At 47.4% G+C, this 23,801-nt stretch overlaps 9 protein-coding genes across 9 annotated transcripts; 2 read left to right on the top strand and 7 right to left on the bottom strand.

The window, feature by feature from the left end:
• Window positions 1-3,754: 3,754 nt before the first annotated feature.
• Window positions 3,755-3,984, bottom strand: BT62DRAFT_905819 (uncharacterized protein; the record flags this gene model as incomplete). Its single annotated transcript, XM_043183612.1, has 2 exons — window positions 3,755-3,859; window positions 3,916-3,984. 2 exons carry the CDS (start codon window positions 3,982-3,984, stop codon window positions 3,755-3,757), a joined length of 174 nt encoding a protein of 57 aa, XP_043035959.1.
• A 1,813-nt stretch (window positions 3,985-5,797) lies between these two features.
• On the bottom strand, window positions 5,798-7,045 carry BT62DRAFT_383832 (uncharacterized protein). Its single transcript, XM_043180723.1, has 2 exons — window positions 6,858-7,045; window positions 5,798-6,790 (listed from the first exon to the last, which is right to left on the bottom strand). Exon 2 carries the CDS (start codon window positions 6,603-6,605, stop codon window positions 5,889-5,891), a length of 717 nt encoding a protein of 238 aa, XP_043035958.1. The 5' UTR covers window positions 6,606-6,790; window positions 6,858-7,045; the 3' UTR covers window positions 5,798-5,888.
• Window positions 7,046-8,515: 1,470 nt separating this feature from the next.
• Window positions 8,516-9,723, bottom strand: BT62DRAFT_1010412 (uncharacterized protein; the record flags this gene model as incomplete). The annotated part of the gene is made up of 4 exons (XM_043177650.1): window positions 8,516-8,566; window positions 8,609-8,765; window positions 8,819-8,924; window positions 9,288-9,723. 4 exons carry the CDS (start codon window positions 9,721-9,723, stop codon window positions 8,516-8,518), a joined length of 750 nt encoding a protein of 249 aa, XP_043035957.1.
• BT62DRAFT_1079313 (uncharacterized protein) lies at window positions 9,711-10,751 on the bottom strand (the record flags this gene model as incomplete). Its single annotated transcript, XM_043179477.1, has 5 exons — window positions 9,711-10,123; window positions 10,173-10,256; window positions 10,322-10,396; window positions 10,452-10,572; window positions 10,642-10,751. The coding sequence occupies 5 exons, from the start codon at window positions 10,749-10,751 to the stop codon at window positions 9,848-9,850; spliced, it is 666 nt and encodes a 221-aa protein (XP_043035956.1). The 3' UTR covers window positions 9,711-9,847.
• A 3,503-nt stretch (window positions 10,752-14,254) lies between these two features.
• Window positions 14,255-14,826, bottom strand: BT62DRAFT_936010 (uncharacterized protein). The gene has a single exon (XM_043187050.1). The coding sequence runs from the start codon at window positions 14,742-14,744 to the stop codon at window positions 14,469-14,471; it is 276 nt and encodes a 91-aa protein (XP_043035955.1). The 5' UTR covers window positions 14,745-14,826; the 3' UTR covers window positions 14,255-14,468.
• Window positions 14,827-14,951: 125 nt separating this feature from the next.
• Window positions 14,952-16,417, top strand: BT62DRAFT_973680 (cytolysin). Its single transcript, XM_043189121.1, has 8 exons — window positions 14,952-15,130; window positions 15,184-15,365; window positions 15,426-15,561; window positions 15,616-15,688; window positions 15,743-15,776; window positions 15,832-15,844; window positions 15,899-15,920; window positions 15,976-16,417. Exons 1-8 carry the CDS (start codon window positions 14,982-14,984, stop codon window positions 16,213-16,215), a joined length of 849 nt encoding a protein of 282 aa, XP_043035954.1. The 5' UTR covers window positions 14,952-14,981; the 3' UTR covers window positions 16,216-16,417.
• Window positions 16,418-16,705: 288 nt separating this feature from the next.
• Window positions 16,706-17,645, bottom strand: BT62DRAFT_1079308 (uncharacterized protein; the record flags this gene model as incomplete). Its single annotated transcript, XM_043179476.1, has 2 exons — window positions 17,068-17,645; window positions 16,706-17,008 (listed from the first exon to the last, which is right to left on the bottom strand). Exons 1-2 carry the CDS (start codon window positions 17,278-17,280, stop codon window positions 16,706-16,708), a joined length of 516 nt encoding a protein of 171 aa, XP_043035953.1. The 5' UTR covers window positions 17,281-17,645.
• A 2,938-nt stretch (window positions 17,646-20,583) lies between these two features.
• On the bottom strand, window positions 20,584-21,759 carry BT62DRAFT_383539 (uncharacterized protein). The gene is made up of 6 exons (XM_043180722.1): window positions 21,638-21,759; window positions 21,440-21,568; window positions 21,347-21,385; window positions 21,027-21,296; window positions 20,676-20,975; window positions 20,584-20,611 (listed from the first exon to the last, which is right to left on the bottom strand). Exons 1-5 carry the CDS (start codon window positions 21,722-21,724, stop codon window positions 20,802-20,804), a joined length of 699 nt encoding a protein of 232 aa, XP_043035952.1. The 5' UTR covers window positions 21,725-21,759; the 3' UTR covers window positions 20,584-20,611; window positions 20,676-20,801.
• A 392-nt stretch (window positions 21,760-22,151) lies between these two features.
• On the top strand, window positions 22,152-23,686 carry BT62DRAFT_1079306 (uncharacterized protein). The gene is made up of 5 exons (XM_043179475.1): window positions 22,152-22,272; window positions 22,330-22,647; window positions 22,696-22,989; window positions 23,045-23,083; window positions 23,135-23,686. Exons 2-5 carry the CDS (start codon window positions 22,645-22,647, stop codon window positions 23,249-23,251), a joined length of 453 nt encoding a protein of 150 aa, XP_043035951.1. The 5' UTR covers window positions 22,152-22,272; window positions 22,330-22,644; the 3' UTR covers window positions 23,252-23,686.
• Window positions 23,687-23,801: the final 115 nt, after the last annotated feature.

Genomic DNA, 23,801 nt, shown 5'->3' with positions numbered 1-23,801 from the left:
GAAAAGGGCAGAGCAAATGACACATTGGCCGTTTGACTCTTGCTATTGAGGAACCTCCCATGGATTCGAATAAACATGGGAGGAAGACGATAAGGACCAAGGCCGAAAGTCTGCCGTTTGTCCGGCACGCCGGCAAGTTCATTCAGAAACCTTATTTCCAAATGGAAATTACCCGCTTGCCCGACACCGCCACGACCGCCATCGTTCTCCTCGACGCTCACAAGCGCGTTTCCTGACCTTGTACACCCACCATCTCTGTTTCCAGCATTATCAAGATTCTGTGTGCCAAGAATTGTGCCCCAGGAAACCTCGTATCCATGTTACGTGCCTACGAGGACCGATGCCCGACTCTTCACAAGCAATCTCTGACGACACAGGAAATCAACTGACATCCAGCTACTCTCCCAGCTACGGCGATGTTAGAGGCATCTAGTTATGGGTGAACGGTATCCTGGTGATTGCAGCCGGATATTGGGGTGTAGGAACAAATGATTAGGCAACCAGCAACGTGAAGTGCAACGGTGCAAGAGGTACGGATTTCTTCCCATACGAGACGTTTCCTGACTTGCGTTAACTCAGGCCAATAACTATCCTGTAGCTAACGGACCAAGACCAGACGAGGCGTGCCGCGGTTAGAGGTACGTTGTCGTTGTCCATAATGGTTCGGCCAGCTTATTTGATGTCAGTTGGCTCCGGATAGATAACGTTGCTATTATGTCGCCTATCTACGAGTTTTTGGATTCTCAGCGCAATATCATCCAACCCCTACGGCGCGCGCAGAAAGGCTGAAGAATCGCATGGAATGGACCCCGTTCTCACAAGGAGTATGACATCGACGCTATAGAATCAGCGCAGGTTGCTGCGAGACAATGTCATGTTCTGGACCATGACGAGCTCGGGCTATCTTCTACCTAAGCGCGCTAGTGGCCGAGGTCTGTGCCTGTTGCTCGTAATCTTACTTGACGCCGACCTTGCTATAGATAGTACCGCCTGTTACCATCCCTGCCGCTTGCACACCAACCATTCAATCGACTTACAGCACCCTTGGCCTACTCTAGTCCAGAATGGCGAGCGTAAGGCGTGTTATCAGCTCTTTCCCATTCAATGGTATCGGCTATGATTGTTCATCACGCGACGCAGTGCTCTCTCCCCCTTCCCTTATCCCCGCACCGTATGATACATGTCTGTGCTTTCGTCGTTCCTTTTTTTCATTTGGCTGACAACAACACTGGTAGATATGCAACAGCGTCATTACAGTATCATTTGAATATCGTGTTTGCCGCCCGTTGTCTTGTTACTCGGGCGCAGGCCTTTTAGACAACAAGAGCTATCTACTGTCATTCCTCATTCCCGATATGTCGTTTGGGTTTCTTCTTGGCTTGTAGTCATTTTTCACGCCGCATACGTGCTGGGCGCACCAACTTGGCATTCTTTCCTTCCTATCCGTATGCGTATCCACTTGTACCCGAACAGCCAACTTACTTCCTGAACACAGCGACGTACGTATTCATTCGGTGGTCTCCCCGATAAAGAACCTGTATTTACAAAGTCGGCTATCAAGATGTTAACCAATCGCTCTCGATATCACAGACTCAATGTTTTGATGTTTCTGTCCTCCTGCTTATTTTATCCAAGACGCGGCTAGCGAGCCGTATGGTTCCATTTCACAGAATTTATCCAGACAGCGTTCTCATGTAATACTGCGCACTTGGACAAGCAACAGGGAAAGCCGCCGAGAAACAGAAGTTGTGTCAGCTGTTTTATCAATTCTGAGATGTGACAAGCAAAAAAGTCCTGACCCACGCCTCAATCGCCTCCGCCTTGTCGGATAATTCAAAAACAGCGGGCTGTGCTTTCCAGCAGTGATGGTGATCGAATAATTCCCTCGCCAAGTAGGTTCCCGGGTCTATGGCCTGCAACAATGCTTATCAAGTCCTAGGTATTGGGCTGGAATTAACGTGTTTTCTTTGCTTGGGTCGTGATTATTGCCCTGGGACAAGAACATCGTGCTTCATGCGCCGAGATTGTTCTTCGGCGAACTGCGGGTCCTGCAACTTTTTCGATTATCGAAGTGCAGTGTCTCGTGCATTATCACTCTTAATCGGGCCTTCTGTTGATGATGCACTGCTATCTAATATATAGTTATTGTTTTGCAGCAACAGCGGTCTGATCTGCACGTTGGGAACGTTCCATCTGCTGGGGACAAGTCACTGGTCTCCGCCACTTGCGCCTCAGGACATGGGAATAAAAAAGGAAGTATTTGACGCGGCCTCCACTCTTTGATGGAAAGAAAACAATACAGAACATATCAACACGTTCGTCCTCCGGTTCGGGAGGCATCGTCGCAACGATTCCAGTGCATGTACGATCTCGTTATCCCTAATTCAGAATGCTGATGTTATTCCGCTCCTCAAGTACCCGTCCTAAAACCCTCGGAAACAGAGCGACCAAACATGCCTGACGTACAAGAACCCGCGCAGTGCCACACTACAACTCTTCGAAAGAGCGTAACGGCGACACCAGTAACTTGCGCATGGGAACGACATCATGTTTCCTCGCATCCAACACCTGGCGTCAGATAGCCTCATGGGACACTCATTCAGGGTCGACTGGAGTTAAAAATGCCGCGTGCATGCTATTCTGTTGGTGCATGTACGGCTTCCGTGACTTCCGGAGATAGATCATTACTCTCCAGGCAGGGATCTTTTTGCCATTATAGATCGTACGCCTGACGAAAGATCAGATTAATGTCGTTGCATGACCGTTTGTCGCTCTTCTGGAGCCGACGGTAACCCGCTGACGCGGCGATACGCTGTAAGAACATTCTGTATCTGTGATTTCTCTTCCAATCTTTCGCTCATGATCCTGATAGTGGCTTTGATACCGAGTCATATGAGAATACCTTCAATCACAGAGGCGTCAGAAAGGAATTTCTGACCGTACCTAAGACTATGGTGCTGTTTTTGTTCATGTTTTTTGGTTGTTATTGTTTCATTTAGTGCCGCTTCAGTTCTGACGGTGTCTCGCATCAATCAACCCGTTTGCTACACACGCGGCCTGTAAATTGAATCAGATCTAGCGCAGTGATGCAGCGTGTTAGCACCAAAGCCTCGAGGATCTGTCGCTTCGCCTGCCATTTGAGGGCAGAAAGATCTCGGGCTTAAAGTTGTCTTTGTACCTTGATAGCTACCTAAAGCGTTGTCGCCGCAGTTCCGCGATGTAATAAAGTTGCTTTATGCAGGCTCACTTAATGAAAGCAATTGGAAATAGGGGTCACGGGGATGTGCTCGGGGGACGTATCCTTTTCGATGAGAGAATACACTTTTCGACTCATGCTTTTCTTTCCACATACAGTTCACTTTAAGAGTCGCCGATTTGCTGGTCTCGACGATCAGAACATTTTTATGGAAGATACGGTCACGTGCATAGATAAGATCGCTAAATTGCAGATTCGAAGCTTTTAACGTTCATGGCGCGCTTTCCAGGCGTGATAGGTGAAGTAAGTCTATTTAAATATCTGCCATGCTCTATCAAAATCGTACGAGTCTACGTAGAAGCAACACAGCAAAAGAAGACTGCAACATCTAACCCCGAGGTACCCAGACCTTCTGAAAGTTCGGAGTGTTTAGTTCAAGAACGTTGTATTCCGCCAGCTAACTTGCAATGATAGCAAAGAGAATCGACTTTCTTGGTCACCACGTTCTGCGATGGCCGTAGCCTGTCGATGTTCGTCAGCAGATGATCAGAGATAGAACTAGCAAGGACAGTTAACCAACCACTGTCGGCAGCTCTTTCTGCACTCGTGATTGATAGGGTAGTGGTGCGAGCTATATCTGCACTTGCTGGACCCACAGTCGATCTGCAAATGGTGAGTCAGATACTAGCAGTTTTAAAGGAAGGTATAAAACGACTGACCCGCAGATCGCCGTGGGGAGCGTCGTGTCCACAGACAAATCTGGTAGAGCTAATTCTGCGATGGCACATATCGGAAGGGGCGTTCGTTCGATGTCGACTTCAGTTCGTCCCAGGCCCACTTTTATAGGCTTCCAGGAGTGAAGGTATGACAACATCATAATTACTTAGTATGCCATGACCTGGACTGGAAGCAAGCCGGCGCACTGCGCCATGGAAATTACCGAGAAACCGCTGTTGTTCTTCGGATTATATCTGGCAACTCCTTCCGGAACACCATCAAGCGTTGTGGCATGCCAAAACGCGTCATCAGTACACAGAAACGTGTTATGCCACACATAGCGTGCGTTAGTATCAGTCATCGTTTGAGTGGGAAACACTCACGAGGATCCTGGAATACAAAATCCGAGTAATTTTGATTGATATTCATGGGTCCTCTCAGCGTTTCTTGACACCTTCTACAACTGGCCGATCCAGTTTGGCCGCTTCGCCAGACGGTCAGAGCTGATTACATCGACACTTTCGAGCAGCGACAAGTACATGAACAAGGACAGTTAGCTCGCTAGGGCATACTGCGCTGTCGTAGAGATCGCCCTACGGATCATCGATGAGGGCTCACTGGCTCTCACTTGCCATTGTCGAGCTCGCCACTGTCCTTCGTCCCTTCACGCCGCCGCCTACTGATGCTATTGACCCGATAGATACTCCGTCGTCACGGTCCACCTGCATGTCGCCTCGGGTAGCACGGCATACACGTTCCATCCTCACGGTCGTCGTCGAGGGCGGTGCAAGCAATATCGAAACACCATCCTGGCGGCTACTTGCGCCGAAAACGTCTCTCTAATACAGAGCAGATCTCTGGGTGGTAGCCCGACAAGTAGGAAGGACGCCAAAGACACGATAAAGCGGTCCATCGATTATTTACCACGGTCGAGGACATTGCTCGCGGAGGGTGTTTCGCTGACGTACGTACGGTTTGCTTCAGAAAGCTCAGTTTACCGCCCTCTTGACGCTAACCTTCTGCTTAGACTGTGATACTGTCTGACATTATCTCTGCTTCCTAGTTACCCTAGGGCTGAATGATTTCCCAGCACCCTAGGCGTGAAGGCTTTCCCAGAAGGGAGGCGGCGATCATCCATCCGGATGCTCCCTGCCAGTCGTGTGTCTTTGGGTCTAGGCCAAGTCCCAGAAAGGTGCGTTATTTAATCAGGACTTGGTTGCTAGCGTTGTGAAAGAGTTGTCTTCAAGGCATGTCATATGGGCGGCGCCAGGAGGGAACCGAATGTTCGACTTCTTGTATTCAATGTCCTGCAATATGGCCTGTAAATGCACGAGCCCGTTCTTGGGCCGTGAGCAGTCACGCATTGTTTATTGGTATTCTACATGTGGCTGGTGTGAAAAAATTCCACATTCTGGGTAAATTACCACGAGACGTACCAAAATAATAACAGAGAGCCATATATGTATGTGACACGAAGAGGTTTATGTCCTGGAACGTAGGGGGCAATCACCGAGTGATTACGGAACAAAAGTCTTTAACCACGTCCACCCGGAGCTTGTGCCGTGCTTGTATACCCGGGAGCATATCCTCCATATACTCTTTCAGTCTCAATCCGTCATCTTCTATGGAAAGATCGGTACAAAGCACCATACGAAAGCTCCGCAAGGTGAAAGGAACCTTTTCTGCGGATGCTCTATCCAAGTTCATCCAAGTGTACCTTGCGAAGTCTTCGTTATTGTTATCTGGATCGCCCGGATTCCTGGCGAGTATCATATAAGATGGTGACTCTTTCCAAGGAGGGGCTTATCACAACACATCTAGTCCACCATCGTACTGCGTAGAGATGGGAGTCATCTGGGTACCAGTTGATTTGTAGCACAAAGGTATGGATTTTGCCCAGAGATAGAGGATTTCGCATTCCTAAATCTATATATACATAAGAGAAAGATCTCTGTGATTAGATACCATATAACTACTAACCAGCGGGCTGGAGACCGGTGACACGCAGCACTGGAAGGGATAGTGTTTGCATCAGCCTTTCAAGGTGTGAAATATTCTGCGGACAGAACACGGTTGATATAATACGCAAGCTTTTCAAGGATATTAAATCCCCATTAGCGAAAGCTTCTAGAACTGGGCCATCACGCAGATTGCAAGACAGCTTCAGGTCATGGACACGAGGGCACCTGACAGCGCCGTTCGAGTTTGGCACAGCCCGTCCTACCAACCTAATGGCGTAAATTTTCGCCCTCTTCAATGAGGTAAGATAGGATAAGGAGGAGCTGAAATGAACGATATCTAGAAACGTGACCCCTGCTAGAGTGATGCTTCGGATAGACGAAAGAGTGGAGAAGCAGTGGTAGGGAAGTCCGTCAAATTCGACGGAGCGAAAGGTGGCGGAATGGAGGTTTACGAACGACCCAAGAAGCTTAAACTCGAGAAGCGTTTGAAAGACGTTGGTGGTGTAGACATGTAACACGGCGACGCTTCGGGATATATACAACGATTTCTGACATACATCGCAGAAGTCGATACAATGCTTCTCGTTCACAAGAGAAATAGTGAGAAAGGTATGTTCCCGAGACCTGGCGCAGAAAGCGTGACAAGTAAGGGAGCAAGCTTTTAGCGCCTCCGGATCGTTGTGAAGTTTATCCACCATGTCGGCGACCAATTCCTGTGGCAGTTCTGACATAACGAGATGGAATATCTACGAGAGTGTTAGTTCATTGAATGTAAACGTTCAGTCGACCAGGCTATTCTCCAAGCCCACCTTGTAAAAGAGTTCGTTGAAGGTCACAACTTGGCTACGACAGTCACGACTGAGCAGTCTCACAAGTTCCCTAAGTCAAGTAAGATCCAATAAAATTTGAGCAAGTTCTAGAAGCCATGGTTGTCAGAAAAGCCTGAGGCAGCATATGATGAACGAAGCAGCGTTGAATAGTACCGTAAAAACCGAGAGGAAGTTTTATTTCCAGAGTACAAGAACGAGCATGGATTGGCAGCCAGAGATTTACCAGATAATCCGAATCTGGGCCAAGTAATAAGAGAAGTTTTAGATTATGGTTTACTTTCCAGTTGTCACTTGTGGCGGAGCCAACCACTGCCAATGAGAAGGATGAAGGGGCATCGGTCCGGAATGGATTTGAATCTATCAGCGCTCGTGGCACGTGACCCTATCCTTCCACCAAAATTTAAACTCTCGGACCGTGTGTATTTGGATATCCTTATCTAAATGGGCTTGTATCTTCTTACAAGGCTTCTACCGAAGAAATATGGCATCCAAACGGCTCAAATTATCCGCCTCAGCAGTTGCTCAGCGGATGAAGGTGCATCCAACAATCCAACTCGACAGGAACTAAGAGCCGGCGTGCCCGTTCGCATGATACACGGCTTGTGGACATGCCTTTTAGAAATATATTTTGAGGTCAATACATTTACTATAAGGGATTAAATGTTCACAGTTACATAAAGATCAACGACTTAGATATTTGCTTATCGTCATCACCAAGATCTTCTTGGTCCTGCGCGGACAGCGAAGGGCTTTCGTCCAGTCCTGATAAACAAATCTTTATTGAATGTATAGAGAACTGCACGGAAATAAAATTGTCAATACCGACACCTGGATTGTCCGAACCGGCTTGGGTGAACTTGCTGTACGATACGGTCTCAGGTAGCGTAAGTAACTTAGCCTACGGTATTATCTTGATGCGAGTTTTGCTCACTGTGAATATATTTGAAACTTTGTTACGAGAACACCTCTCGCCCGATTGAATTTGCACTCAGCGTTCGTGTCTTCCCCAAATTTTATCAGGGTGGGTAAGCGCTTGCCACTGTACCTATTGCATGTGCTAATCTATTCCAGCACCGGTATCATGTCGCTAGATGATATTCTTCAGGATAGCACTTCTAAGGTATCCTGGATCTGCTTCCTTCCGAGCCTGGAAGTCAGTATGTGTGTTTAGTGTATCCTGCTCGATTGAAACGATTTCCAAGGCAAACCTTATAAAGGCGTGGCTATATACTTAGTACTTACAAAGAGACGTTGAAGAAGCCAACGCTTGCTGGCTTTCGCTTCGAGAGCGAAATTTACATGTAGAGGCCCGGGGGAATGGTGAAGGTAGAGTAGTCCTATTTGAATTTCCGATCATCTATTTTTCATTGACGACTATGCGTAGCTCGTCAGAAGAAACCATGATTGGTTTCGAGCTGTAAGTTCTCAGGGAGGAGATGAATTAGTAAAAGTGCAAGACGAGAGGGTACGTATAGATTTTTTGAAGAGAAGGCGACGCACATCTCGGAATGGACGACATACAGTGCTCTTACCGACATCTGCCTTGCGTAAGCGATTTCATTTCACCATGTTACCGTGTTCTTGGTCTCAATTGTCCTTAGAAATATCCCCTTTGAATTGCGACAATTTTGGAGAAGAAGGAATACCAATTCAGGCTCACGTTGGGTGCCATCGATATGGAAGTTCGTGGTCCGCCGTGTTCATGACCATCAGCTGACAGTCCCTTCTCTAGTATACTCAGAGAAGAAGCTGACTTATTTGTCCGTAATTGACGCGGTACATTCATGAACAGTTTAGTGGTCCTCGGTGCATCATGCGCCCTCACCGACGTTCATATTTAGTCCTTTCGCCTTCGCAGTGTCCTCAAACGGCGTCAGCATTGCTTCTTATATGATCTGAAAAACACAATAGTCTCCAAAGCCATAGCCTCTCGGGCGTTCCTCCCGAGCCTTAGCTCGGTTCATTTTTCCTTTATCCCCGGCATTCTCTTCCTTACCGTTCGACCAAAACAGTGTCAGCGCATCTGTCATGGCCAGAGCTCCAGTCCTTTCGTCCCCTCTCCTACCAATACAATCGGCATCGCAATTGTCACGCTGGCGGGTAGATTTCTGTACCGACATAAGTGCAGAGATTCAATGTGCCAGAGATTGCTCTTGGGGATGGTCCATCGATAGCGGTCTCCTGTCCAGATACCGTGACGACTGCTCATGGCGAAGTATGCTGGGAAACGGCCGTCGCAGATGCTGTGTCTAGACATCCAAGAAAACCGAAGGCATTGAAAAAGTGACGTCGAACCTTGTTTACGAGAATATTGTGCTGCCACTGGTCAACGCACCTCAAGTACAGAATTTACCGGTTCGTGACTGGACACGCCGAAACACCTCATTGAGAAAAATCTGCGAGAATGCTCCAGAAGTCGGTCGTAAACTATCATGAACTGCCAGCGCTTAAACTTATTGTAGCCAAGCAATTGAATGGTTACTTAGTTTTGCACATATAAGCATCTCGGAGTTGTAGGAAGGGAAGGTTAGTATGGAACTATGAACCTGTGATAAAGAAAGTGGGAAGCAAAATTACGCTCACCCTCTGCTACCGAAGAACTGATGATGGGATTCACAGCCTGCTCTACAAAGGCAGCTGCGAAAATGGTAGGAGACTCCGCAACAGTAGGTATCATCCAATCCTGGTGGGCCTTCTTCCTCGACGACCCCGAGAATATCCATTTCCATCCTGTCTGCTTTTCACAGATCGATTTGTAGCGATGGCAAGTATCACACAGCCGTTTGCTAGACCCTATAGTGTCCTCCAACACCTGAATCTTCTCCACATCGAGATAATGCATCATTGGAATCTGCGGGTGTGGTCGCACAGTCACAGTCCCTCCTACAATCCAAGAGGGATCGATCTTGAATAGTGGCCTAGGCGTAGAATAGGCCTTTAGCCATTCCTCGAGCTCTTCATCAGTGTATGTAATGGACTGCCGACGGAGAATTCCTATAACCACGTCTCGCAGGGACATGAGATAGTCGACAACTTTCGGCACTATGCCAAGTTTAAGCCCCACTCATACGTATTCCAGTGTGCCTTGACCGCCACAGAGGGAACGAAAATGGGTTGGCCCTACTTTTGCGAAACGGACCGCATCATGGTGGTACGGATACACGTGCCACAGACGGCGGTAGAGGAGCTGGATCCAAACATCGATTAATAGCATCGTCGAAGAAATCCGAGTTAATGAGGGCAGAACACAGGGACGTCATTCGGGAGAAGTAACGGAACTTGAGATCATGGCTCTCCGAAGCCAGAGTAGCGTGTTCCAGATCGGAAATGAAGTCAAAGGCGACCCTCAGCATGGCGTTGCTGTCCCCATTTGAAAGAACTACAGCCAAGCTGTTGATGCGTTTGGGCGATTCACTGCCCTGGTTTGTCTGTGAGCGCCACTCGGCCCAGCTCTTCAGCAGTGTGTACTTCACGCTTGTTCAGAACGGCTGTAAATCGTAGCAAACGCGCTTTCCGTAAGAATCGCATCCAGACCGCATCCACGATAGCATGCTCGATGCGATCGATGTCATGTGAGAAGCTGAGTTATTCGTTATTTTCAGCCTGCTCGCTCTGACGATGGAGAATGTCGCGAGCGATGGAGAAAAAGTTATCCACATGGTCCAGATCAGCTTGATCAGGGATTCCTTTGTCTGCAGCGATATGGAGAGTAACAGCATTGTTGTAGAAGGATACTGCAACGGAAACGGAATGTCCATCTTCGCTCCGGGCGAAGCAGATGGCGAGCCAGTTCATAAACTCTAAGATATCAGTCTGTTTTTCATCGATGTTTAGAATGATGCCAGAAGCAAGGATTGAACCACCGCTGCTAACATGTCGCGGCGTCAGGTTGAGATATGAAAGTAGCTCTTGTTGTTTTGTCTATGAGAAATCATACATGGACAGAGTGTAATCAGTACCTGTGACATTATTTGCCAGGAGAGTAGGAGAGAAAAGAGGCGATGAAGTACCCGACCGCACAAAGCCGGAAGGTGGATGGTCAACCATATTAGGGCATCACCGCTTAAGCACCCACGAAGCATAAATGTGAAGCAGCTCATGAGACCAGTCAGACAGAACAAAATGTTATATTACTGAGGGAAGTGTTGGAAATCAGGCAGATGGGCATGAACGAAGCACAGCGAGCGGTCGTCGTGGTGGTCAAAAGGATAAATTGATAAGGTACCAAATGTCACACAATCAAGTAGTAATCAGGCCAAATATAATACGGGTATATACCAAGTTCGATCTTTAACAGGAAGTAAAATAAATGTCTTGTATATAATCAGATGCAAAGACTCAAACAGAGCAGTGGTGGGCCACTCTCTAACACTTTTCCTTTCGAATTTGTTTCAGCCAGCCCTTCACCAACGTGATCTCTGCATACCACCCTTCCTCAGAGCATCAGCTCGAGAAAGTGTGTCCACCTTGAGCTTGTGTCCCTGTCGGACGCTTATAACAGCGGACTTCAAACTGTAAGCTCGCCCTTCGAGCATATCCATGATGGCGCCCTCATCTACATTACCCGACCAGACAAGTTGTAAATGTTCCATTTACGTCCCGAGATTTTATTATCAATCCAAGTCTCATTTGAGCGCGATACCGGACTAGGCCCGATCAACGCTGCATAGGACAATTTATATGTCAGAAATGATCGACATCAGATAGATGAAAAAGTTGTCAAACTGTTGTGGCCAGATCGATGACGGACTCCAATAGGGATGTGACGCTCTGGAGATTGTCACCGCCAGCACACCGCACTGAGGAGATCAAGCACTGCTATGAGCGGTATGCCAAGCAATGTCTGCCAGCATCGACGATATATAGTACGCGGGACGTTTATCTTCACTTTTCTTGTCCTCAATTTGCTACTCTCAAGGGCATGACACGTCGCTTACAAAATGCCCATTCTAACGTCCAGACAACCAGCAGGAATAAGTGTATTTTTTCATGGGCCAAAGTGCGTACGGACATGCTATAATACGTACCCTATGCTAATGTAACGTGCAGACATCTGAGCGTATCTGGGACCTGACATATATCTTCTCGTATACTCGATGCCAGTTTCACAGGCCGCCAAGCATCCTGAATAACAACCATGCTCTTTCTCGCGGTGCTCAGTCGTACTATCATGCTACCAACAGTCAGCTTCACGAAAAGGAATATAGAGACTTCGATGCGCTGAGTACCATTCTCTGGATCGATAAGCGTACTGATGTATCCGCGAAGCATCGCCATCCCGTCGTGAATAACGTTGAATAATATGTATATCTCATGATGGGGCTTCAGGAAGGAATCGGCCAGCCTTTCATGGCAAAACTAATAGTTTTTCGCTCATAGTCTTTGGCTCTTTCGTTTGGCCATAAAGGCTGCAGACATCGTCAATTCGTAGAACCGAAGAAGACCTGATTGGGCCCGGGCTAGCGGTAAAACGCGCGCTTCGTCTCGGGCTTGGGCCCCATGATGCAGTGAAGGAATCGGCCATATTGCGGGGATCTTTGGCGTAAAGTATAACTACCTTGGTGATGGTCGTCGCCAAAAGGAAAGCCCGTTAAGGGCAACCAGACGGCACGAAACATTTCAGTCTTTACTTATCATCATCGTCATGGTTCAACGCGGAAGCTGCATAGTGGTATTTGTACCGAGGTATGTCCTTCCATGTTTGTTTTCCCCGATATGGCAGCTAAGAGTAATTTTGGTGCAGTGTTAGGGTACCTCGGAACCAACAGGCTGGTACTCATAATTACGCCGACATCGATTTTTTGAAGAGAACGCGACGCACATCTTGGAATGGACAACATACAACGCTCTTACCGACGTTTGTCTTGGGTAAGCGATTTCACATCATCATGTTACCGTGTTCTTGGTCTCAATTGTCCTTAGAAACATCTTCTTTGAATTGCGACAATTTTGGAGAAGAAGGAATACCGATTCAGGCTCACATTGGGTGCCATCGATATGGAAGTTCGTGGTCCGCCGTGTTCATGACCATCAGCTGACAGTCCCTTCTCTAGTATATTCCGAGGAGAAAAAGGCGACTTGTCTGTAATCGACGCGGTACATTCATGAACATTCTAGCGGTCTTTGGTGCATTATGCGCCTCATCGACGTTCGTATTTGATCCTTACGCCGTCCCCAGTGTCCTCAAACTGGGTCAGAATTGCTTCTTATATGATCTGAAAAACATAATAGTCTCCAAAGCCATAGCCTCTTGGGTGAGTTAAAGGTTAAAAGCAGAAAACTAACTTGAACAGTTTAAAATCAATATAAGCTCCTTGTGATATTGTAACTTACTAGATTAATGTCATATACATAAATATTGATGCTGAAATTAAAACCTTTTAAGGTCCCATTTTAAGCTATTGGGAGCGTCGACACGGTCCGGTTCCTCCGAGATCACATGCTGCATTGCCGTAGATTCCCGCTTGTTCGTAGCTACAACCGAGACCATCACCAGCCATTCCCGATTCCCTCTCTTGGACCTAGCGATACGGTTCCACTGCACCAGCCTCAGCAGTGATATCAGTAAGTGAACAAATATCAAGACTGAGTTTAAAGGCACTGCGGCCCCTCAAATGTGCAATATCATCTCCCCTCACACTCATTTCATCTTGGTTATGTGTCGGTCTGCCTTCGTCTATGAATGTTGTGCTAAGCATGACTGTTGTACGCACCGGCGAACTTAGATGACAACTAACAGCCTTTGTCTCAGACACTGCAGCCTGGGAAACAACAGTCAGTGCAATGTCTTCACATTAAGTTTCCACACTATATAATCTCCACATCATGCAGATTACCCATCTTTAACGCATTATGGACAGCTCTCAAATTTCTTCAATATTATTACTATATGGGAAAAAGTACGAAAAATAGATCTATAATGCGAAAACGGAGTCGTGGCTTAGAGTTCCTTAGAGCCGTTCAAACCGATTCACGTTACGCAAATCGAAAACCTGCCTGGGACAGCTCGGCAACCGTACACGACCCATGCTCGCAGAATCTTTCGTGTTCACGTCAGGTTCGGGCGTTTCGAACAACGGCATGGTGAAGTTGACCGGTTCTAAATGCACAGATTATGAACTCTTGAATCACTTGGTGGCTTTCGAAGGCTTTAACGCGCACATGAGGTGTTACCAAATGCAAGGTTCTGGAAGGTCTCTGAAGCGGAGTTTGAAGAGGTGTTTTCATCTGAGACACTACCATTGCATCTATGAGTTGACGGCGAACTGTAGAACGTGCGTGGTATGCATTTGTTTTCACATCACCTCTCTGAAAATTGTATTTATTGTCAGAGTTCCCGCCATGAACTGGCCGACAATGGATTGTTAGGAAGATTGACCACGACAGAAGGAGGTCTGTGGGGCCATGCCGACGCTGCCTGCGTCACCTTCAATGTCACCTACATGGCTCCTGATTCTTGAAACGACGGAGTATGCATTTTCCCTTGACTCAGGATGTTCGATTCTGACCATCGATTATCAGCCTTGACGTTCACGCGAACCAACCTTCATTGACAGCCGAGAATCGAGGAGATTATTATATTAATTTCCGAAGCGCTTTTCATCAGACGAGATGGATTCAATCCTTATGTTGTCTCGGGTTTTCCATTCAGCGACACTGTTAGAAGAGATCTGTCATTCTCTCTCATCAAGATTTCAAGAATAACTACCTGGTGCCGCTATCATCAAACCACTCTACAAGCGCCACCAGTTTCTCTAGGCGCAACTATGCGATGCCCTCTAGAGTGGATTCAAGTTCAACCTGGATAACACGACGGCTGAGTTTCGGAAGTATTTTGCCCAAAATCCGAGCGAGGGCGCTCCATGGCGGAGGAGATACGTTCCTGGACCCTAGAAGAGTCTTACCCCCAAACAGCGCAGCCCAAGACCAGATGATTCCGTTTGAATACCAGTCTCTCTGGTGTGCGCGTCCTGTGGACGTCAGATCCGTAAGCATGTGCCTTACATGTGTGTAACCTGCGGTAATAACAACAGCTTCCATTCATCCCGCATTTCAATCTTGTGTGCGCGTACTGTGGATGTCAGATGCGTGAGCATGTGCCCTACATGTGTATAACCTATGGTAATAACGACAACTTCCATTCATCCTGTACTTTGACCTAGATGTCAAGACAGGACAGGAAAGGTCGCCCGCAAATCTATAAAAGCATCCCGCATTTCTCTCTGTGACCATTAACTTAACCCAACTGCCATCCAACCCAACATCTTATTGCATATCATGGCTGGAGTGAAAACTTCTTGGGAAGATCTGTCCAATCTTGGCTGGCATAAGCAGCAGGTTTACAACACACTCAATGCCCAGCGCGGAAATACCATGCAGGGCCTCGGAGACATCGCCCTCAACGAGGGTTTCGCCGAAACCTGGAGGTCTGTGGACAGCGTCTCTTTTTCCTTAGGAAGCTGACTCTGTCGTCCCGCAGCTGGTACTGTTACAACGTGACCAAAGGCGATCCGTACGTCGTCGGTAACAGTGTCGACAATGCCACAAAGACGACGACTGTCTGGTCTTATGACAATCGCAACAATTCGCAACCGTTTACCACACGCTGGACCGAAACGTGGTCCACAACATCGACGGCGTCTCTGACTGTAACTCGTAGTTGTCAGTTTTTATGCATTTCTTTGGTTTTGCTTAAGGCTGACGACGTTTTTGTATTATCAGCGTCGATCAGTCTCACGTGGTCGGTCACTATTGGGTCAGTGGCTGGTTCCGATTTTTCCATCAGCAGTTCCAATGAGACCTCGTCGACTCAATCGAAGGAATCGACGCACACCTTGCAAAATGACTGGGAGATCACGTAAGTCCCACCGGATCCTGGCTGTACGGACGAAATTGACATGTGTTCATGCAGTGTCGGTGCTGGGGAGACTCTCTCGATTCTGAGGACTCAGTTAACTACGAACGGAAAATCGGTCTATAACCTGGTCAGTGCTAATTCCGCCTTCAGATTCGCTCCTTTGTTGAAAATCTCCTCTCAGAAATATGGTCTCAACGATGGCGGTCTTATTGCCAGTGAGTAATAACGTGCTTCGCTCCTTGTGTCAAGCTGATATGCTTTGGCTTGTAGCCAAGGGTAACCAGTGAGTATGCATCGCTAGATGTCAGAGTCCTCGTCGAGCTAATGCGTTTATCAGATACAATGGCCACTACTACTGGGTAAGTTTTTTTTTCCGTTTCTGAGTGTTCATTACGCTTAAGCTGTTATTTATAGGGTTTCTCTGCGAACTATTACCTGAATTATCCCGAAGGTACCATTGCGTTCGACGGGTTGAGCCAGAGCAGCAGCTTCTCTCATGAGATCGTCCGTAATGACGGCGCTCAGAGAGCTTCGAAGTCGGTCGTCAAACTTGTCAAGCCCACTACTATCATCAAGGTCGAGGACGGGAAGAAGACTCCAATTCAGGTCGCTTTCCCTGCTGAAAACGACACTCCTCCGAAGGACTATCAGTAGTTGCACCACCAATTGTTTCTTCCTTTTCCTTTCTTTCGTCTCCTAAAAAAATTAAAACCCCGCAAAAAAAGTTTCTGATTTCCAATTGGCCTCGTTAACAATGCGATCTGCAGAGCTGGAGCATATGGAACTGGGTAGCATTAGGCTGATTTGTACGATTATATACGAGTTGAATATCGAGACGGCGTGCTATGTGTTTACCAACTTGGGATGTGTTTGAGGGTGCTCCGACTTCGACGCTACGATCTTTACTCATGGCAACACCGAATTCAAAAAAAAAACAAATATCTCAATGAACACCCAGAGTGATGTGTGCTGTGCGGCTCGATTTCGAGCCTCCGGTGAGGCTGCAAGGTCACGGTGATTTGCGTTTTGTTCAATGTCTTGGCGGCGGCCAGCATGTGCTATTTCAATTGTTCCATGACTACGTCCGGGGCATCAATCAACAGAGAGGTCATCCCCCCATCCAACTTCCAAGGTCTGGGTTGAGTCATCCAAAGAACAGGTCATAAAGACCATACCGCTTGCGCGGGACACGGTCGAGCATCTGCTTAATCGGAGCCTCAGAACCCTTGTCCCCCAAACCCTCCATTCTGAAGAATGTTTCTCTCCCTCTCCATCCCTCAGTAGTCCCTAAATGGATGGCCACCATCCGTCGGCGCGAAATCTCTGGCGCTCTCCACCCAACGGTCCCTGCCCCAGGCGCTGCCGGTAAGAAATTCGTCTGGTCCACATCTAGCTTTTTATTACACAGCGCAGAGTCTGAAATCTGCATCTCCTCACGCTTAGATGTCTAGATGTTACAAGGTTAAGTAATCAACACACACGGAAGAGCGGAAGGAATTAAAGAACGCTGAACTTCTGAAGTCCGAAAAGTTTGGGAGCTTCTGAGAAGTACCTCCGATCATAGCAGCTGTTCAGGAACTTTGGGAGTCTGCCAACGGGGACGGTGGCGGCCAGAGGACACGCATCAGCGTCTACCATCAGTGGCCCGGGTAATGTATATAACAACTCAATGAAGGATGACTGTGTCAGTGCTTCCCTGAAATGAGGAACTAGTCCCATAGGCGGAACTCCGTGTCAGTATCACCGTAAGGGTCATGTGTGCCCTAGAAAACACAGTTCCGATGGTGATAAACGCTCTGTTGCATACCTTTGTCCAAGCGGGACGCGTCATCAATGACTGAGAACTCCAATTCATGACTCACGCAAGAAACCGAGATGGATATATGAAATGTGATCTCGAACCTACACATGATGAGTCATTCGTCAAAGTCATAAACAAACTCATCTTCATTATCGAGCATTCCCATTGCCAACAACACCATCAGCCTCAGAGAAGCGGATTGCGGTCTCGAAATCAATGATGTAGACACCAGGGCGAGTATGCGTCTTGAATCTTGTACGATCAGGGTACCACTCCATGACAAAATTTGTCAGGAAGAGATTCTGAATAAAAATAGACAGTAGCATCAATGGATCAATGGGTAAAATAATGAAAAGTTTGCCCGATGAGCGATACCGTTCGCGTGTAGGAACGCCACACCTGAAACGGCCCATCATTACTCAGCAAAAAGATAGCGGGTGTATCTATTAAGGGCTGCTATCTTGTCGTGGATAACGTTGAGCAGTAGTGTATCTCTTCACGATGTCTGTGGCTTTGGGAAGGGATCAGCAAAAACTACAACTATCCATTTTCATTGATCCTCTTCGCTAGGAATCTCTGGTTCGAAAAACAGTTTGGCCGGGACAGTTTCAAACATCGAAGAAAATGCAAAGCTGAAGAAGAACGGTGGTCTCATGCGCGCATGGTCTCGGGCGTATGGATGCAGTGAAGAATCTCCTTATTTCGAGCGATATTTGCACAGTTAGCGGCGGTCGTCGTCGATGAGAAAGTTCGGCAAGGGCCGTTTGCCAGCATGTGTCTCTATTAACGTTCAAGACTTTGCTACATTCAATGCTCCTGGATGCTAAATTAATGTGTCGCGGGAGGCTTGGAATTCAGCAAGTTCGGTTGCGGTACAGTATTCTGCTCCAACCGAATTAGTACTTTGCTATACAGTAATGTGCTCAGCCGTTATAGTTCAACAGAGGATACAGGTGCTAAGGTACGTCTTTCCATGTCTTTTCCCGAGCTAATAGCTACAGACGATTCCGTTACAATGCAAGTTTTATCGCGAGCCCCGCAGACTAGTATTGATAATTACCTGGCATTCCAAAGAAACAGCGACATACATGTTGACCTGGACGATCCACGAAGCTTTTAACTTTACCGAGATATGTCAGCCATGAGAGTAGTCATTCTTAGGTAAGTCATTTTGCACCATCAATTTCTCGATTTAGTCTTAGAAGCGGCATTTTTGCATTGCCTACGCACAATAACCCATTGTCATCGGCAACGCGGTGCCTTGTGGTTGAGTCAACGTATCGAGAAGAATAGAGAAAGCTTATGCTGAGCGCCGTTGTTACTTTAGATACAGAGCTTCATCCTCCGTCATCCTCCGACTGTCCGCTAAGGTCACATGTGTTTAGGATGTACATGTACTTTGAGAAGAAAGACGGTGGATTTTGCTACCATTGATACTGTCTATTCCACGAGCATTGCCAGCGGTGTCTGGCACGTCATGCGTTCTTATTGACGTTCGTAGCTGAATCCTTACACTTCCGCTCCTTTAAATGGCACCCATCTTAATCTGAACAGCATCCTGCAACCCGCGATAGTCTTCAACGCCTTTGCTCCTCAAGTATTCCTCCCATGCCTTGTCGTACTCCCAAAACAGAGTCAGCACATACGTTTCCGCCAAATCCGTTCCAGTCCTTTTCATCGCATCTACCAACAACACAATCTGGGTTACAACTGTCGCATTGCCCGATAACTTATATCTCTGTACCGACTTAAGCACCGCGCTTCTCTGGGGTGGTCCGTCAGTAGCGGTCTCCAGTACGGATACTATGGTGGCTCATGATGCTCGTGGTCAAGTATGATAGGGAACGGCTGTCGCAGGCGCGTCGAATGTTCAAGAGTACCCGAAGGCTTTGAAAAAGTAAGGTCAGGAGCCCACGCTTTCATCCCTTCGCAAGAGGTATTCGGCTCTGTATATTGTCGACACTCATGGCCGCATATGAACTGCCTGTTCCTGTTGTCTAACACGCATCACTTGGAAGTCCAGAGTGTATGCATCCAGCACATCTCCGATTTCGCCGGGCGCAACTAGTTTTGTCACCTTGTGAAAGACTGGCGCCCACAGAGAGGAAGCTATTTGGATACCTATCTCCTTCGCCAGATCATCCAGGAAATTTTTCTTCTTTCGTCCCCTCCCAGCAGACATTTCTATGAAGGGACATTTACCTACTCTCTATATGATGCGTTTTTTTCACCTATACGGCAATGGATTTACGGGGATCTGCAGAGATGGATTCATGCATTTGATGAGATGCAATGGGTTCGCTAGCATTGCACACTCCTTCGCTCCGTCCGGAAAGAATCGGTGATATGTAACGGCTGGATCCTGCGAAGTTGCGTATCTCAAAGGGATCTAAGCCCTAAAATCAATGCCCGTGAGTCTATTACCCTCCTCACGCGATTCTGGCACTTACTTTCTTACCCCTAGCACCGATGCCTCGTTGTGCCAAGCTAGCTATCGTGCTGTCACACCCTCATCTGCCTAAAGAGACAAGTTCTACCACTCCATTCAGAGATTCATATTGCGCGTTTTTTTACACTGGTCCTCGCAAGTGAGTGAACGTCCACATTGCGTGAAGCCTTTCTCTTCACAGATCCAAAGCGGGGCGACGAAATGAGTATAGACGGATACGTGTCGATCCTGACCATGTCTTTTACTAAGACTTGACGTCAGGGAGCCTCGATGTTCATTTGCTCGGGACCACGGCTCAAGAATCTTTATAGGGATGCGAGCAACCCTAACAACGCCAATGAGCTCGAGGAAAAGCTTTCCTCCTTAAATGCCTTTCTATAGATGTTATATCCCCGAATATCCCCCATCAAGAGCCGAACCGGTATTCAGACAAAGCATGGAATCAGCGCTAAGCTATATTATCTCGCCAGTTGGCAAATTGATGGACGTAGGGGGAAGTCTCTTGACCTGGTGAGCGAGAATAAGCGCCAGCCTTGGTCTTGGCCAAGGCTTCCAGGGCAGAGAATGATGCGACCTTTAGTCATGCGTGTACTGCGGACCCCAGGGAGGGCATTATAACCCATCACAGCTGAATTGGGGCCATCTGTGTAGATAAGGCGTGCACACTCCTTGCTTTAATATGTCTCGGGTTCGGCGAGTTCTCGCAGTCCTGATCCAGATGATTTCAACCCACAGTCGAGCTTGATAGGGTTATGTCGCTTGGAGGAATGGCTCTATAGCTGCAAGGGTTTTGGTAGAGCCTGAAGTCGGAAAAGAGAGGCGTTGATACAACTAGCAGATACTGAGAAATGGCTGCCGGCGTACGGTTTGGACTTTCAAGCTTAAAGGGCGCTAGAACTGGTATGTTAGACTCCATGCAGGGGGACGTATGTGGTGAAACACCACTGGCTTAGCCAACGCAAGCAGCAGGGTATACAGGCATAAACTCTATCAAAGAGTTTCTTCGTCATAGACAAAGTCATACTCATTATCCAGCATTTTCATCGCCATAAGATCTTTCAGTAGTAAAGCCCCCATACACTTCGCTAGCGCATCGAGCGCGTCCTGTATGTCGGGTCTCTGGAGAGGATTATCGAACACCTCGGTAGCCGAAAGTAGACCTACCTTCAGATATAACGTTAATAACACATAACCGCCATACAGGCAAACTCTCACCTTGAACCGCAGTATATCTGTGGATATCTGCCACACATCCAATCGAAACGGACAATATGTTACGTCAGGAATTTCAAGTTCTGGAGCCAAAGGGCGGCGATACCAGGATCTATTCGATACGGGGAAGGTGTTGGTGACACGCTCCTTCTCGTCGCTCGAGAATTGTATGGCAGTCTCAAAGTCGATGATGTACATGCGCGGTCGAGTGAAGACCTTGTATTTGCTGCTTTGAGGATACCATTCCAAAATGAATTTTGTTAAAAAGAGGACCTGTTTGCGGTCAGCGGCCGGAAAAAGCATGCTGGACACCAATAACGTACCCGATGCGCAATGCCACTTCTGTGTAGATAGGCAACGCCCTGGGGTCCATTTGTCATTACAGTAGCAAAAAAATGAAGGTAACGATTCTTTACCTCGAAAGCTTGCAGCAGCAAATGCATTATATCATCAACCGAGTTCAAAGAACCACCATGCATTGCCCCCGACAAATTATGTCCCTCGAGCATGGGGAATACTCCGAATACGAGATCTCCAAAGTGAAGCTCATCGAGGAGAGGCAAGATATGGTTATTCTCAGTCAAGATATGCAGCGATCTCGATAGTGACCTCACGATATTCAGATTGTTATGGCCGACGTTTTTATGAACCATTACTCGGAGGAGCTTGTCGCCGGCTCGAGGACAGTAACAAGCATTCATCAGTCCATTCTATAAAGAAATGAGCGTTAATGCACCCGTAAAGGACTGCGATCTATCTGGGATCTGAGGACATCGAATCGATTGGAGAAGTGTCGGCCGGAAGATGCTCCCATCACGGCTCCGATTAAAATGTTCGGTATCCCCCGCTAAGATGCCCAGATGCCCGCCTTTGCCTTTGCGGGCAAGTACGAAAGGACTAGTTGTCTTTTTCAAGGGCAAGGCTGCTAGATGTTGCTTTGCTCGGGCGAGAGAATTTGAAGCTGCGTTCCAAATACTGTTAGTTGAATGTCAGGACTTGAAATAAGTTAACATTGATTAAAATATTTATATTTACCACTTTTCCTCCCGGACGTTCAAACGGAGCTCGAAAATAGCAGTCTCCGGGAATGTTTACAGTAGACGCATGCTCCTACATCAGATACAGTATATCGGGGGTCAATCATCCTTCCGGCTTCCGTACGACGAGTATCAAAATTGTAACGACTGCAATTACATCTGGCGCAATTGGCGCAATAGCAACCTCTGTTATACTACTATGGAAGACCCCAGTAACCTTCGCTCTCCTTGATATGAACTCAACTCGGATACTAATTGGACCTCAATAGCAAACCAGACTCGTTGCCTTGGATAAAAATGACCAAAATACGGCGACCGTCGACCAGACAGACGATCCCGACAGAACCCTGAAAGATCTTCCCAGCAGCTATGAATCGTGGAGAAATCTGCATGGTGCGGTATACAGAACGACTTGGAACAAGTTCCGTACCTTCTTTGCGGACCATGGATGTCGGCTTTGGGAGGGACGATTTGATAGGAACCTTCTCTCTCCAGACCGAGACGACGAACCCATCATCTGCAATGGTTTCAAGTTCCTGAACGCAGCATGCATCAAGACCACCATTCTTCGACACTTTTGCGTGATGGTGATTTCCAAGCGAGTGCCAAATATAGCGTTGCTCACAGTATGGTAGAACGGACTCATAAACGCCTGCCATTGCCCTAGAAGCGGCGACAAAGTTATACGGGTAATGGCACACAACGACGTTGGGTTTACCGGATTGAACATCCTAAGATTTCTATCGACGACCCCACAAATTCTGGTGGAGAACAATCACATTCTCCCTCTCCTCGATGAGCTCAGAACTGGTGATCTCGTCTTTGGCATCTTTCCATTGCTGATGGGACCCAATTTATCAACTGTAATGCACCTTGGAGTATTAAATAGTGTGGCGGATATTATGGATTTGTTATTAGAGGCATTCGAGGTGGTCGTGAACTTTTCTTTCTTAGCTTTGACCAAATGTTGATGGGCCGTTTCAGGGTGTGGCGTTCCTACACGCAAATGGTATCGCTCATCGGGTAAACTGGCGATTATTCTGTTCATTCTTGCCACTGACTATCGTTGTTCAGGATCTCTTCCTGACAAATTTTATCATGGAATGGTGCCCTGATCACACAAAATTCAAGACGCATACTCATCCCCGTGTCTACACCATTGATTTCGAGACGGCGATTCCACTTCTCTGAGGATAATAGAGAACATGTAACGAGTACCTTCCCTGTGCTCAACCGATCCTGGTATCGCCGCCCTCTGGCTCCAGAGTTAGAGACATCCGATGCGCCAGATTGCCCTTTCCGATTGGATGTGTGGCAGTTATCGAAGGATATATTACGATCCAAAGTGGCATCCTTTTCGCAGGTCCATATGACAGTCTAACGCTATGATGTAGATCAATTTTCCATCAGTGCAAGAAATTATAGAAGCTATGAATGTCGATGATCCCGCCCAACGGCGGACGATTCAGGAAGCCCTGGATAAGATGGCGCAGTGCGTAGAAAGCATCCCGGAAGTGGAGTTGATGGCGATGAGAATGCTCGATAATGAAGACGAATTTGTTTATTACTCTGACGAATGATGCGTCATGTGTAGGCTCGGGATCATGTTTCATATCTATATCCATCTCAGTTTCTTGCGCAAGTCACGCTTTTAATTAGAGTTCTAGCGAGACGTTGAACAAAACGGTAATCGCTCCGACCTTGCGGTCCCGCCGCAGGCTCGAAATCTAGCCGTGCGGCA

The sequence above is a fragment of the Guyanagaster necrorhizus genome (assembly GCF_019112545.1).
Source record: "Guyanagaster necrorhizus MCA 3950 unplaced genomic scaffold BT62scaffold_29, whole genome shotgun sequence".
NCBI lineage: Eukaryota > Fungi > Basidiomycota > Agaricomycetes > Agaricales > Physalacriaceae > Guyanagaster > Guyanagaster necrorhizus.
This window is presented reverse-complemented; position numbering and strand designations above follow the sequence as displayed.